Genomic DNA, 14,770 nt, shown 5'->3' with positions numbered 1-14,770 from the left:
CTCTGCAGCCCTGGTGTGTTATTTCCCTTCAAGCCCCTTTGGAAAGTGCTCTCCGTTTGTAGCACTGTCCCTGCCGGTTGGTAACAGCTGCTGGTCTATGGGCAGTGTCTCCTCTGCGTTGCCCTGTGGGCACATGGTGCCGCAGCACCCTGCACCAGAGAAAGCATTTCCAGTTGGGTGCTAAGGCTTTGGGTGACAAAGAATCGGAGGGGGTGCAGTAGGAAAGGATCCCTGGGCACAGAAAACAGAGCTCTAATCCTGTTGCAGATAACATCATGTCTGCAGGCTAGGCTTGTGTGTGTTTGGGGGAGCTGGAGGGGCAGAGATTGTTAGGCAGTATTTGTTTGTAAAGCCACTTGCTCTGAAGATAATGCTTGCACTAACTTCTATTGAGGGAGCAGTGTGAGTCCCCACAAAGTCCTTTCCCAAAGTGTCTTTGAAGCCAAGAACCCATTGAAAGGAAGAAAGGCCAAGAGAGGGGATTAGTTTGTTCAGCAGCTGTGAATTTCAGTGGGAGGCTGATGAACTCCAAAGTCTTTGTTGAGATGTTTTTTGTAAGGAGCCCTGCTGGAGGGAGAGACCCACACGGGGGCCGCGGCCTTAGACAAGAAGGAATCCGAAGCGGCAGGGAGCTGTAAACGGGCCACAAGGACTTTTCCCAAACACTTTTCGGAAAAGGTGTTGTAAAGAGATCGGAGGGGGATTAGCATGTGAAATGACACTTTCCATTGACTCCACAGAGGGGAGGGGAAAAGGGCTGGCTGGCTGATTTATTAGCATTTTGTTCCCTTCTCTGTTCGGCGCCCCCAGCAGCCCCTCCCCGCGCTCCCCTCTGGAGCGGCTGGGATGGGCCCTGCCGTTTGTGTGTCATCTGGGCGAAGGTGACCACCTGGGAAGCTGAATGTAAATATTTCTCCTCTGAGGAATGCGCCTTCATTAAACCGAAATGAATACATGGAAGCATCCAATCCTGCCCACAAAGGCAGCAGGGACTTCGCTGCTGAGAGCTGCTTGTGCCGGGGAGGGGGAGCCCTCCGCCCCGACCTGCTGCTGAGGTCAGCACATTTCGCAGCTGTGCTGTCGCCAGCTTCTCCCAGCGACGCAGCCTGTGGTGGTGGGACCCACACTGGTGATGCCCCACGTGTCCCTTTGCCAACAGCATCACTGCGTGGGGCAGAGGTGTCGGCAGGGATGGGATGGGGTAGCACAGCCTGCTGTGTGCTGAGAAGGGGGAGGAAATGGGAAACAGCTTCCACGTCTTTTGTTTCCAGCTGGCTGTGGAATGGGGGGCACAGAAGGAAAAGGAGATAGAAGTTAGCCTCTCTGCCTTGCCATCATCATCAAGCCCACACGTGCTGGAGTTCTCCTTGCTGGGCAAGAGGTTCTTGCCACCCCTTTGCTCCCCTGCCCAAGGATGCATTCCCTCCACAGTTACATCGAGGAACTGCTGATGGAGATGCAAGAGAGACCCAGGGCAGCGTTACTGTATTAATAAGAGCCTCTGCACAAACAGCTGGTGGTTTGTGTGTGAAGTGGAAGTGTTTTGCTTTTCCTTGAGAATAGGCCAAGATTGTTTCTTGTAATTTTTGAAGGGCCAGATTCTTGCTTAACATGAGTGCTCTTGCTCTGGTGAGACCCCAGCTTGCCCCAGGTCCAAATTCCCACTCCCAATGAAGTATTGAGGTGCTATTTGATAACAAAGAGACACATACAGACTGCTGGGTGTCTTTAATGTATCAGCTATGAAGTGGGCAACTGGGCCCCTGTCTGCCCCTCTCCCACCCCATTTCCTCCTAGCAGCTGCAATGCAGTTGGATGCATCCTCAAGCAAGCTCGAGGACAGAGCACACCCTTTCCCCTCCTGAGAGGGGCCAAGGTTGTGCCGCATGAGGAAACTGGTCATGTCTTCATGTGCTCAGCCGATGGGTAAGCAGATGAGGTTTAGTTTCCAGGACTGTAACTATACACATCCATGCGCACAACTGGATGAAGGAACACCCAACTACTTAGACACAACAGTATTTTGCAAGCACTTGGCTACTGATTTATTGCATTGGCTATTGGTTTACAAATATTGGCTACAAGACAGGTCTAATGGCCAGTAACTTAGTTCTGCTGACTTCTCATCTGGCTAAAGGATACTCCAAACAGCAAAGGAGACAGTAACATCACAGCCCCAGGGAAGATCACTGTGATGGTGCAGGGAGCTTCCCCAGGTCCTGCAGCTTACAGCCTCTTACCTCCCTCACCTTCCCTTACCCTCCAACCACAACAAGGGAACAGAGATGCATCAACCAAATCTTCCTGCTGCTTGCTTAGCCTATAGAATATATACAATAAGCGGTAGAGGAAAAACTGTTATGTATACATCACAGTAACTGTGCAATAAATTAAACTTCAAAGTGCTTCACTTTCCTATTTACACCACCATTAAATAGTAACTGTCATTATTTTCTCAGACTAGGAGGAAGTATTTAGTTAGTTAGCTGACAGGGTAAGAGTGCTTAGCAAGTACACCGGGAGGTGGGGAATGGACTCAGCTGCTAGCTCCTCTCTGGGAGAGATTTGGGAAGACAGAGGAACTGGAAAAGCATGAGGGCATCTTTATAGCATCAGTCAGCTTTGTCAGGAATGCTGTGGTGAAAAGGGAGACCAGACCTGGAGGCTTGGAAGGCACAGAGAAAGCACGTAACAATCAAGTGATGGGATCCCTCTTTTGGACAGCTGTGTGATGGGCAGGTCAAGCAGCAGCTTCAAACTTGCTGCTACCATTTCAAGTGCAAAGTAAAGCACTGGAGAGCTTAGCAAAGCTGTCAAAGGATGGAAAGTGATGCTAGGGGCCTCCTGGAGGCTGGCTTGGTGCAGGAGGGAGTTGCAGGCCTTTTCTAATCCCTCACAGTGTAGGGTTTAGACAATAACAACTTTATTTTAGTGCCTCTGTTTATTAAGGTACTAAAAGTCTCTTCTCATTTAGGAATTACTGCTTGAAGTTGCCCAACTCTGTTGGTGCTATCTCAGTTTCCTAAATGTTGATCTCACTTACTCAAAAGCCCAGAGCAGGTACTTGTTTGGGAAACAGACAAGCCCAAAAGCACAGGAACCACCAAGACCTCCTGTGTATTCAGTGATAAAACCATAGTCACTGGTTAGAGTGAGCTGTAGGGACCGAATCTCACCCTGTTTTGTCAACACTTGAGGGTCTCTCCAGAAGTCATCACCCACTGCACTAACGCCCTGCATAGCCAAGGCCTGGGGGCTCAGGCAAGGCTCTCTTGCCTTGCCCAAGCCCCAGTGGGGCAGCTGTGGGAATGAGACAAAACTATGCCAAAGGGAAATGGTGCCAGGGACTGACGGGGAGGGCAGGAGAGGAGAGGGGCAGACAGGAGCGTGGAGCAGCAGAAGCAAGTTAGAGCTTTCTCTTGAGCTTGCGGCTGGCCCCACCACCTCCGCTCCGCTCCCGCTTCTCCTTGCGCACACAGAAGTACTTGGTGACCCTCTTGCGGCACTGCTCACAGCGCACGGCACAGCACCAGTGGAACTTGCAGTTGCAGCTGGACACCATCTCAGCTCGCCTCTCCTCCACTGCCAGCCCACAGTCCCCACACAGGCGCCGGCAGCTTCGCTTCTCCCACTTGCTGAGTGCCTTGCCCCTCTTCAGGCACTCCCTGCCCTCCGTGCCTAGCAGCCCCAGCGTCTTGTTCTCCAGGCAGTAGTCAGGAGAGTCTTCTAAATGGACCAGTTCCTTCTTGGAGATGGAGCTGAAGGTCTCAGCGATGGCACCGCGGCTGGCAGCGCTGTTCCCTGCCCCCTGTAGCAGGTCTACCTTCAGGGCTTTGTGGTACCTCTCCTTGAGGTAAGTGCCCACCTCCCGAAACTCAGGCAACTGCAGCCAGCAGGTCTGGGTGGTGCAGCTCCCTGACACGCCGTGGCATTTGCAAGTCCTTTTCATGGTCCCTTTCACTGCCTACAGAGTGAGCAGAGAGAGAGGGGATTCAAGAAAAAGCCCAGAGGGGTCCTTTCTGTACTGCAGTGCATGCAGAAACGGCTCCGTACTTGTGGAGGAGTTTGCCAAAAACCCTCTCTGCACAGTAGTCCTGAAGCTCACAGATTTGCTTCTCCACAGTACTCCCCTCCTGTAGGAGAAAGAGGACTGCAGGAAGCCATTAACTCTGTAGCCACAGAAGCTTTGCTGCCTTAGAACAAACACCACGCATCACATTGTACTGCTGCCATCCCCTTCTTGGCAAGGTAGTTGTTTCTTCTGGACATGTGGTTTTAGCCACAGCAAATTGTGACTTTCCACAGTGAATGGTCAGAGCCAATCTGGTATGCACTCTCAGGTCTGGAGGGAGAGAAGGGCTCACCTTTCTACCCGCCTCATTGTTATGCAGGTTCATAGCAGCTCTGGCATCTTGTCCAGTCTCCAGGGCATCCACAAACTGCTTGGAAATGGCTTCCCCAAAGCCCACATTATCGCTGCAGCCTCCCCACAGCCAGCCTTGCCCCCCTAAGAAAGGAGATAAGAGATGTGCTGTCAGAGAACCAGCCCCTTGTCTGCCTGGCTTTTGGCTCTGCGGGCAAGAAATGGTCTCAGAAGTGATGGGAAGAAATGCAGGCTGTGGGGCAAATCCAGCCTTCCACCTCGTGATACTCCCAGACTTCCTTCCCTTGGGCTCATGACATTTCTGCTGAGACCTGGATAGTAAGTGGCTCAGGCAGGCAGCAAAGGAGTATGTCCTGTATGACAAATGCAGGGATTTCCAGGCTTTCTATAGAGCAGAATTCAGAAGCTGTTAACTCATGCATTAGCAGCCATACAGATAAGCCTTTGGCTCTTTAAAGCCTTCTCTCAAACCCTGACTTAAGCTGGTTCAGTCTGACTTGCAGGGATGGCATCTTGCTAACTTGGATTAGTGGACTGGTGGAGGCATCCTGGACAGAGGGAACAGATTCCCCTTTGCCTGAAACAGCCCCAGCCTGGCACACGTGTATCAGTGAGGCCTTTTTGGCACACCCAGAATCCTGGAGTGATGATTGGCATCTTAGAAGGGTCTGATTTTCCTAAATGTCAGTGTTTTCTGTGAAAGCTGAGTGGAGAGCTGGAGCAGCGCAGCCTGGGGTTCCCCACCCAGAGCTGCTTAGTGGCTGAGGGCCTGGGTACCACTGTGACATGAAGGGTGTGAAGGCTGAGTGCTGCCACAGTGGTTCTTCTGGTTGTGCTCGTGTGCCTGCCACACTGACAAATGCTGGAGAGGTTTATGAATCCACCCTGCTTTCCCTCCTGGTGATTCTGCTCTGGTGCAACCCTGGTCCTGGCGAACCTGGGAGACCTGGGGTCCCTGATCAGCACTGCTCTAACAAGACCTGCCATTTAGATGCATGGCATCAGATCCTTTCTGCCTGTATGATACAATTTCCTCCAGCAGTTTAAATAGAATTGTTCTTGATTTGAACCAGAAAAACTGCCACCCCTTCTACTTCCCTGCTTGTTTAGACAGTAATGGAAAGCATCAAAGGCTTGGCCTGAGCTGGTGTAAGCTGGAGGTGGCCACATTAGCTTCCACTGAGCTACTTTGGTTTGAACCAGGCAAAACTCTTCTCTGGGCATTATTTCCAGGTGCAGGGACCAGGATGGGGAGGTGTTTCTGCAGGCCTCAGCAGAGGAGAGGAGAAGAGCTTCTTCTACCACCTGGGACATGAGCAAGGGGTGGCAGCTCATCCTTCCTTACCCAGCTGTCCATTGCGGGAGTCGTCACAGCCACAGTTGTCGAAATCCCCCAGGCTGCAGTTCCGAGTCAGTGTGTACATGACGCCTGCAGAGCTGATGGCATGGACAAAGGCAGTTTCTCGGTTTGCTGTCAAGTGGGAATAAAAGGACAGCAGGTGTGCTAAAGATTTCACAGTGAGACCAGCATCAGAAATTACTCCTGTCGTGCAGGAGTCTGTGTAGGAAGAGATCTGCAGTGGGCAGGGCTTTGTGGGGTGGAGAGGAGGCTCTACATGCCAGATTAGCTTAGTTTGGGCTTGAACTGCACAAAACCAGAAGCTCCTGAATTTGATCCAGACTGACTCATGCCATTTCAAAGGGTGTAAATGAGACAGCGTGTGGCTGTCCTTGTGAGAGCTCAGCAGTGGTGATATAGCACAGCCAAATGTCCCCCACATCTCACTAATACACCCCCAAGGGGAAGGAGCCCTCTCCAAAGATCAAAGCCCCCTTGAGCCTTACCTTCTGCTGGAAGGGCTCTGAGCAGTGACCGTACCTACCCACCAGGATCAGTGTGGGGATCATCAGCTGACTCCACTAAGCCTTTGGCTTTCATTTAATACCTGCAAGGTGTGTATCTGAGCAGGTAACCTTGACAGGAATGATTCAGGGACCTACTCATGGTCCCAGAGTGTTACTTGTCCTGCAATTGTCTCTTCAAGGCCCTGCTTTGAAACCTCTGTCCATCTCTGCCTGGAGCCCTGGTCCCTTGTCTGCTGCAAGTCCCACCAGAGGCTGGGGCTCTCCTCCATTACCAGGTCTGCCTTTACAGGGCAGGGATGAGTTCAGCCCAGCATCATACATGGGGCTAGAGGGCCAGACATGCACTGAAACTTCCTGGGACCTGCAAACATGTAAGGAATGGGATACAGTGACAATGCCCCATGCCCTGCAATGGCACAGGTCAGGGATGCTGCATTTCTGCCCATGGTGATTCTGACATCTGGAAGCTGTGGGAAGAATTTTCTCCTGCCTCTTGGCCAGAGCACTGCTCCTGATGCTACTGATACTCTCCTGCTCCCTTTAGCCTGATCCATCTGCTTGCCACCCCACCACCCTGTGCTGGTTCTCAGCCCTGGGACACAACCTAGGCATGGCATGTTCAACAGCCCATGTGCAGGTCATGGTGGTGAAGCCTTGTGGGCAGCCACTTGTGTGAGGTTAGTAGAACACTCCTATCCTGCTCACGCTGGTGTTTGGTAGGTCCAGAGGCAATGCTGGCATTGCAAGGCTACCTCATCTTGAAGCTAAATCCCACTGTGTCTGGGAGCTGATGGGTGAAAGGATCTCCTGGAAAGATCCCTCTGGAGGATTCCTGGGAGAGGCACATCCCAGGTGGGGATGGGGAAGAGAAGGAGGCACTTGGGAAGAGAGGAGAGGGCCATGGGCTCTAACCTGTAGCGAGGGGGTCCCAGTAGTGGTATCCAATGCTTTCCTTACCGCTGCGCAGCCCACCGTGGCTGGAGAGCTGCAGTGCCCTCTCAGGGCAGTTCCAGCGGTCCCAGGCGAACTGGAACTTGCACTCCTCGATGCCGCTCTGCGCCCCGGCTGCCACACTGCTAGAGTAGATGAGATAAGCCTAGGGGCAGAGCACTGGGTCAGGATGTACATGATGTGTATTTTCAGCTGAAAATAACCTGCATGCCACCTTACAGAGACAAGACATACGGAGCTGAGGAGATCTTCCAGGCTTTGCTTCCCTGGGAAGCAGAGCTCACCACCAGCAGCTGCAATGACATTTCCTGCTGTGCTGGGATGAAGACTGAGCCTCCCAGGTGGAAAAGGATGAGCTCTTGGCTGTTAGCCACATTAGATGTGCCAGCCAGACTCTGACACAGGGAGTCCTTTATCTTTCCAGCAGAGCTTTCTGCTCAGAGACAAAAGAGCTCCAGTCCAGCAGGTGCCTCAGCCTGACTCCTTCACCACAGTCTCAGGGAGACAACCAGTGCTTTGAGGCAAGGTTGCTCCACCAGAGCATTGAGAGCTATAGAAAGAGCTAGGGCCTGGAGGTGTTCTAGGGAACAGTCAGAACAAAAACTGGGTAAATTTTACAACTGGCTCTGGTCAGGAACAAAACCTCTAAAATAAGGAGCACAAGGATGTGAGTGGGTCAAAAATACTGAACAAAGTCCTGGCAGTTCTAGCTGTGCTCATTAAGGAGATATGTTCTATAGAAAGTACCTTTCCAGCTGGATGAATGTGGGTCCTGATGCCAATGGGATCACCAGGAAGCAATAAATGACAGGGTGACAGCCTTAGCTGGTGTCAATAGACAAATCTGCAAAATCTGGCCCCAACCAGCTTAAAAGAACCGTAGATCAACATTGCTTAGGGCTCATGCAACCCAAGGAGCTGCAGCTCACAGCAGGTCTCTTCTGGCCTTTCTCTGCCTTGTTGCTGGAAACCTGGGGGTGAGGGGAGCTCTGGCCAAGGCTCGGTGGAAAGGAGTAGGAAAGAGGAGCCCCTGTCTCCCTCCCTTCCCGGGTTTAGTGGAATCAGGGACAGAGATCAAAGGGATTTCTCTTACCTTGGGGCCCGTCATCAGGAAATTATTCACTGACCTGGAAGACAGAGACAGTGTCAGCAGGGAGAGGGTGATGGCTGAGGGGCCTGGGGAATGCCAGGCATCCCAGGGCTCTCCTCTCACCCCCCCGCAGTCTGCCTGTCTCCTGGCTGCAGGCACCTTTGGTGTCCCTCATCTCCCCTTGCTGGTCCCTGAGAGACAGGACTGTGCTATCTCCTTCCCCCAATCCTGCTCCCCCCAGCCAGGCTGCACCAGCCTACAACCCTTTCACTTCTCCCTCCTTTTGCTTTCCCATCACCCCAGTCCCCCTCTCTTGGTACCAATATCCCCCATTATTTTAGTGCTTTCCTGTTCCCTCAGCCTTGCTTTTTACCCCACCAAACTGCTGCTTGATTTAACTCAGGGTAGCATTTCCCCCAGCCCCAGGAGCTGGACCATGTGCCAGCACCATTCTCCCTGTAGGACCATGCTGAGGGCACACTGCTGCTCCTTTGCAGAGCGTGTCCCAGCCACATCCCTCCAGACCACAGACCCTTGTTTTCCTGTGGTGCCAGCTCTGGCTCCCCATGTTCTTCTCTTGGTCACGTTATGGTGATGGCTTTGCACAAATATATGTGTCCTCCCCATCCTGCTGGACACTGGGGTGGGTGGGGGGTGTCCTAGCCACAACTGAACTTTCTGATGTTCCCACTGAAGATGTGGAGAGATCATCTCCAAGGGCCAGGCAGTGTGGCTGGTCTCCAACACTGTCCCCAGGGCCTTGCAGAGCTGGTGCTGTCCGGTCTGAGTCTTTCTCCAGCAAGAAAGACTGTTTCAGTGCAAGTAGGACTCCACCATGTGCAGTGACCACAATAAGGAATCTGGAGGATGGCTGGATGAATCCTCGTTAGCTGTGTCATGGCAGAAAGGACTGAGGCTTTGAAAAAGATCAAAAGCAAACTCCAAATATCCCCAGTCAGAAATGAAGTGAGAAAAGAGAGATCTCTCCTACAAACACCTAATTCCAGTCTCTCCAGGTTTGCAAAATAACACTCATCGCTGTTTCTGGTGAGTTTCTGGAGCATCGCCCCTGCTGACACCCCAGCACTCCAGAGACATGCTGAGTGCTGTTATCCCCCAGGGAGGACACTGAGGCCAGAGGAGTGGCATGAGTGGATTGAGACCATGCAGTGAGTGAGTGATTGAGAAAATGCTGGAGAATGCACTGATAGAAACTGGGCTCTTCAGCTTCTTCTTAAGATGATGTTCTGCTTCAAATGAGGCACAGGTATCCCTGGTAAGGCAGGGAAAGGTACTGTCCTGTTGTGCTACAAATCCAGCATGGACAGAGTAGGGGCATCCCAGGGTGGGCTCAAGCACAGGCAGAAGCAGGCACTGCTGTCCCAAGCTGAGGGACGAAGTGCAGCCCTGCCATAAATGCAGGGGCAGACAGGGTGGCAGGACTGTTGCCCAGACAGCAGAGAGATTTAGACAGGATGTTGCCCTGCCCTAGAAAACCACTCCTGCATTTAGTGAGCCTGTTTTACCTCTGCTAGAACTGCCCTCATAGAGATCCTCTCCAAGGTACACCACAAAAGGGAGGTCTCATTATTTTAGCTTGGTCAAAATCACAAGAAACCTGTTCTTTGCTGTTACTCACAGTTTAGAAAGAGTTGAAAGAGTTTGCAAAGTTTCACTCTGGCAAGCATAACTATTTTTTGTCTGGGTTTTTTTTAGTGGAAATGTGTCCACATTGATGCAACTTTCTTTGAGAAAGACTCCCCTGGGTCAAAACGGAGGGAGTGAGCTGTGCTAGGGCACTGCGAGAGCAGAAGATCCTTTCCCTTTGTTCCAGGCTTGGGATTCAGACCCGGCTGTGCTCCAGCCCCCGTGGGTACTTTAGCACGAAGTCGATGGTTGTTTTGTAGAGGAATTTTCCCTTGGAAGCTGCTTCTGCATTGTACAGCTAATTAAATATTTCCTGGGACTTGGAGAGACGGCATCTGTAGCCGAGTGATTAGAGCATCGGGTGACCTGAATCACACAGGGCCATGAACCTGGGGCTAATCAGACTGTGTAAGCTCCATGGGTCCCCATCCTAACGCAACCGGGTAGCAGCATGAACAACTCATTTTTCCATCTGGTTTCCCTCCTGTCCTTTGCCTTGACCTCAAGTGCTTTGCTATGGGGACCACACTCAGGATGGTGTCAGTGTGAATCTGAGCCGCTGGTAGCAGCTGTGAGAAAACTCCGGTAAAATGCCCCTGGGCAGGCAAGAACTAGAAAATTGCAAGTCCTTGCTTATCTTGCTTTTATGGCCAAAACAAGAGATACATCCCATCTGCATTGTTTCCCATGTGGATAGGAAACCCCAAATTCACAGTGTACAAGAGGGTTTTGCTTCAAACACTTTGTGGCCTCATCTTGGATTAGGAACATCTGAGCAGTTGCAAGGGTGGCTTTAGGAGGAGGACAGTAATCCACAAGTTCAGGGTTTACAGCAAACCAGCCTGTTAGCAGGTGTCAGTTGACATGACTGCATTGAAGCAGAGGATCTGTTCCTCCCAGGATAAACCTCAAGGTTCACAAAAAGGCCAAGTTCAGGATATGCCAATTTGCCATCTGCAGCTGAGTAAATGATACAGTAGCAATTTCCCAGCAGGATATTCTAAACATTTTTATGAAGTAGCAGAGATGGAAGGCATTTTCCCTGAGCTCTCGGATCAACAGGCAGGCATGCTGCTGGGTGGGTTTGTAGCACTTAGGCAGGAAAGGATTCATTTAGACTTGGTGCACTTGACACCCCAATATTTAATTCTTGCAGCGGCAAGTGGGTTCAGGAGAAGGGAGATGGTTCTGTCATATGGCTGAAGCCTAGCTGAAATTTTTCTTATTTGTGTCGAGAGGGAAGGAAAGATAATAATGGAGGCAAAATCTGTGTGCTTTGTCTTTGCTCGTATGATCTAGCTAAGAAAAATGCATCTCCATTCTGTACATAGTCTCCAGCAAGGGCAGAGAGAAATTAAGCCACTAGTTCCATGGATGTAGTGTAATATTGCCAAAGCCATTAGAGTCATCTCTGTGCTGCAAATAGGGATCACTACGAAAATGAATCTTGCTTCGTTTTTCTCTATGTAGTGTGATTTATGAAAAATTTATTTTTACTAGATTTTCTTACCACTGTAAAAAAAAGTAGAATGTAATCCTAAACTAGCTAGCTGCATCCATAGTGGGTGTTAACCAGCCCAATGCCCATGACTTTGAGACTTTTTTAAATTACACACATGAAAAGAAACAGTTGAAGTCACTTCTCAGAGAAAGCTCACAGGGTTTCTAGCTATCTAACCCCCTTTCCCTCCACCTTCAAACTCCAGGACAGCATTACACAGACTGAGGCAGTGCTGACTTAGACCTCAGCAAGTAGACAGGAAAGATCCACTGGGTTCCTCAGCCCCTTCCCCAGCCTGTGCAGGGCCTCACTGCAACTCTGTGTCTCCAGGTATAAAGCAAATCCAGGGCAAGAGATTTTCATTGCATCCTACATTAGGAAATTATCTCAAAGCTAATTAATATCTGTAGCAGAAGTTCTCTGTCATAGTTTTGTTGAATCTGAAAGCAAATAACCCTGCCAAGCAGCTGTCCCATTGTATTTTACACATATCAAATACTAATAAGCCTCTGTTAATTCCATCTCAATTACAACTTTAACCAGTAACAGCACCTCACTCCTCAGTTTAATATGTCCTAAGAGCCTTATCTAATCTCCAATTAAAGTATTTGTTTGATACCTTATCACGCACTCAGGCTACTGTGGTGCTGGTTCAGCTCTTTAGGAAATTATAAAGCTGTATTTAGGTCTTTATTGTCATTATTGTAAATACACAAAAGGATACAATTTCACTTTGGATCTGAGTTTCACTCTCAAGTACAAACTCTCCAAGGTTATTAGCAAACCAGTGTCGCTGGAAACTAAAGGCAGTCTCACAGCTGAAGTAAAAAAAAACATTTGGAAGCAAATTGCTGCATTATGGATTGCTACATTATTCCTACTGGATAGGAGATTGTGTGGCAACTCAAAAACATTTGGAGCTTTACTTCTTTTTTTTTCCCCTTCATTTCGCTCTATTTTGTTGTATTTATTTAGGGTTTTTTAGTTCCTAAATGCAACCCTGACATTTTGATCATCTGGAAATACAGTTTGGATGGTCAGTTAAACGGTAGAATCTAATCCACATTCAGAGAAGTGAAGTGGCCACATATATATAAAAAGTAATTATTGTTGGTCAATAATTATTGTTGCCCTCCTGTCCCGTTCCCAATTCTCGTGATCAAGTCATAGGAAAAAAAATAAACTTGTTGTGTTTTAAGCTGTTGGATCAGATAAAGAAAACCAGCACAAACTTCAAGCAGAATTATTGTATGATTCCCACAAACCTTGCTTTTCTTCTCAAGAGTTAAGGGTCAGTGTCTGTAAAATGATAATTTCAAATAAAGGTTGCAGTTTTTCTTTCTCTCAGGAACTCATTACTTAGGAACAACATGCAGAGAGAAGCAGGACTGTCTTGATCTATAAACTTTTCTCTTAGATAAAAACTCCTGAAAGGCAGACAGGGAGTTTAAACATCCAACTTTGGATTGAAAATGCATCAGATTTCCATATTTAACTCTACTTTGTGCACTGAAATTTCTCTCCTTTGAACTGTTTCTTTAAAATGTTTTTTCTTTTAATGTATTCTAAACCTGTTCTTATGGAGGAAAGGAAGACACACACACAGGAAGAGCAGAAAAATAAAAACAAAATCAGCATGAGCTCTTGCCTAGCCTGCTGCATAACATACATATCCCCTTGTTGCAGAAGGCAGATTTATCTTGAGTTTGCTGCTTTATGGTATTCAGACATATACAAATTGTTGCACATTCTTTTCATGAATGGAGTAGAAAATCTCTGAAAGAACATAAGCTTCACTCCCAGATTAACAGGAATGAGTTCCCATTTACTCTTTAGTTTCTCTTTCTGTAATTTTGATTTCTCCATACATGATAATAACCCTAGAGATCTGCTATGGGGGAGGCAGAGGATTTTAGTAATTGAATGGGAAAAGACTTTCCTTGCTGTTAGAGGCAAGTCTGTAACCCACTGAGCAGATTCCCCAGGGCATCACAGCAACGGAGAATAAAGTTTGGGTACTTGGTAAAAATCACATAGGTTAAAATACCTACAGAGCCCAAATCCATTTGGGCATGGGACTGATGTACTCTGCAAGGAATGACATGAGATTTGATGTAAGGGTAATCTCTTTCTGTTCATCCTTATTTTCTGGAAATAAATATAAACCCACCCTTAGGACAGAGCAAGAGTTCTGCAGGAGATGACCACAGGTTTGTGCACAGCGGAACTGGTCTGACGGGACTCTGGTGGTTGGAAACCAAGCTGTAGCAATCCCTGTACCAAAAGCTTCTCCCCAGGAAATCCTAGTACATTAACTTCAGACATGTAATTCTGCCCCTGTGTCTGCCAAGGAGCCTGGGTCTCAGGCTGCTCATCCAGAGTGATGCTCCTGTGGATCTAATTCACCCCTACTGGCTCTGAGCTCTTAATCAGGCACTGTCTTCTTCGAGGAGCGTGAGAGAAGCCCCACTTGATTTGATTAAGACAAGAGACAAGCTGACTGTGAGCCTTTGGAAAAACAGAAATCCCTGGCTCTTCCATTGGGTTATCTTCCCAAGTGGAAGTGAGGGGCTAGGTCCTTCACATCCACTCTCCTCTGTTCTACCCCAGCTCAGGATTTGGCCCATAGTTGTTGCAGGAAGGAACAGGGGAAAAGGGGAACATTCTTAGATCTAACCTCTCTGCCAATGAGTGTGTTGGGACTTAGTTAAATTATCTGGTTCCATTAAAGACAGAACTGAGCTAAGTGGAAAGAGGGAACATTTAGGAAGGTGAAGAGGAATTTCCTTAAGGTATCTGGGAAGAGCACCTGCCTGTGACACAGACTGAGGTGCTCTCAATACTCACCAGGCACAGCAGGATTGGAAGAAGGGAGTGAGGAAGAAGATGCCCAGATAAGGGTCCATGTGAAATATAAAATCCAAATAAAGAGGGTGAAAGGAGATCCTAAAAAAAAATAAAAAAGAAAAAAAAAAGAAAAACAAACACCCAACTTGGGTACCACTACCACCAAATAAAAGGAAAAATAAAAGAAACACAACTAAATTAGGGAAGGGCTGGAGTTATCTTCCACCCGGCAGCCCTGGTGTGATGAAGAGGCGTATGCCTCCTGAATCCCAACTTCTGCGAAGGGTAACCAATCCTAAAGTAAAAGCTAAAGGGGGTTGGTGAAATGGAGCCGCAGAACTTCCTAAGAAGAGATTATCTACTTAATTAAAGATTTTTTTTCCCCTAAGTCCTTCAGCCAATCAGGACTCAAGTGCCAGAGAGAGATTGAACTGATGAAAAGAACACCCCAGGTTCCTCGAAGACAAATGCACCACGAAAGGGA

The 14,770-nt window shown here is 48.8% G+C and overlaps 1 protein-coding gene across 1 annotated transcript; it reads right to left on the bottom strand.

Moving 5' to 3' along the window:
• Nucleotides 1-3,406: 3,406 nt before the first annotated feature.
• Nucleotides 3,407-14,345, bottom strand: WNT8B (wingless-type MMTV integration site family, member 8B). The gene is made up of 6 exons (XM_009081850.1): nt 14,287-14,345; nt 8,295-8,328; nt 7,208-7,346; nt 5,730-5,855; nt 4,365-4,507; nt 3,407-3,964 (listed from the first exon to the last, which is right to left on the bottom strand). Exons 1-6 carry the CDS (start codon nt 14,343-14,345, stop codon nt 3,407-3,409), a joined length of 1,059 nt encoding a protein of 352 aa, XP_009080098.1.
• Nucleotides 14,346-14,770: the final 425 nt, after the last annotated feature.

This window comes from Acanthisitta chloris, unplaced genomic scaffold (genome assembly GCF_000695815.1).
Source record: "Acanthisitta chloris isolate BGI_N310 unplaced genomic scaffold, ASM69581v1 scaffold919, whole genome shotgun sequence".
Lineage (NCBI taxonomy): Eukaryota > Metazoa > Chordata > Aves > Passeriformes > Acanthisittidae > Acanthisitta > Acanthisitta chloris.
Note: the sequence above shows the minus strand (reverse complement) of the source record. Positions and strands in the feature narration are given on the sequence as shown.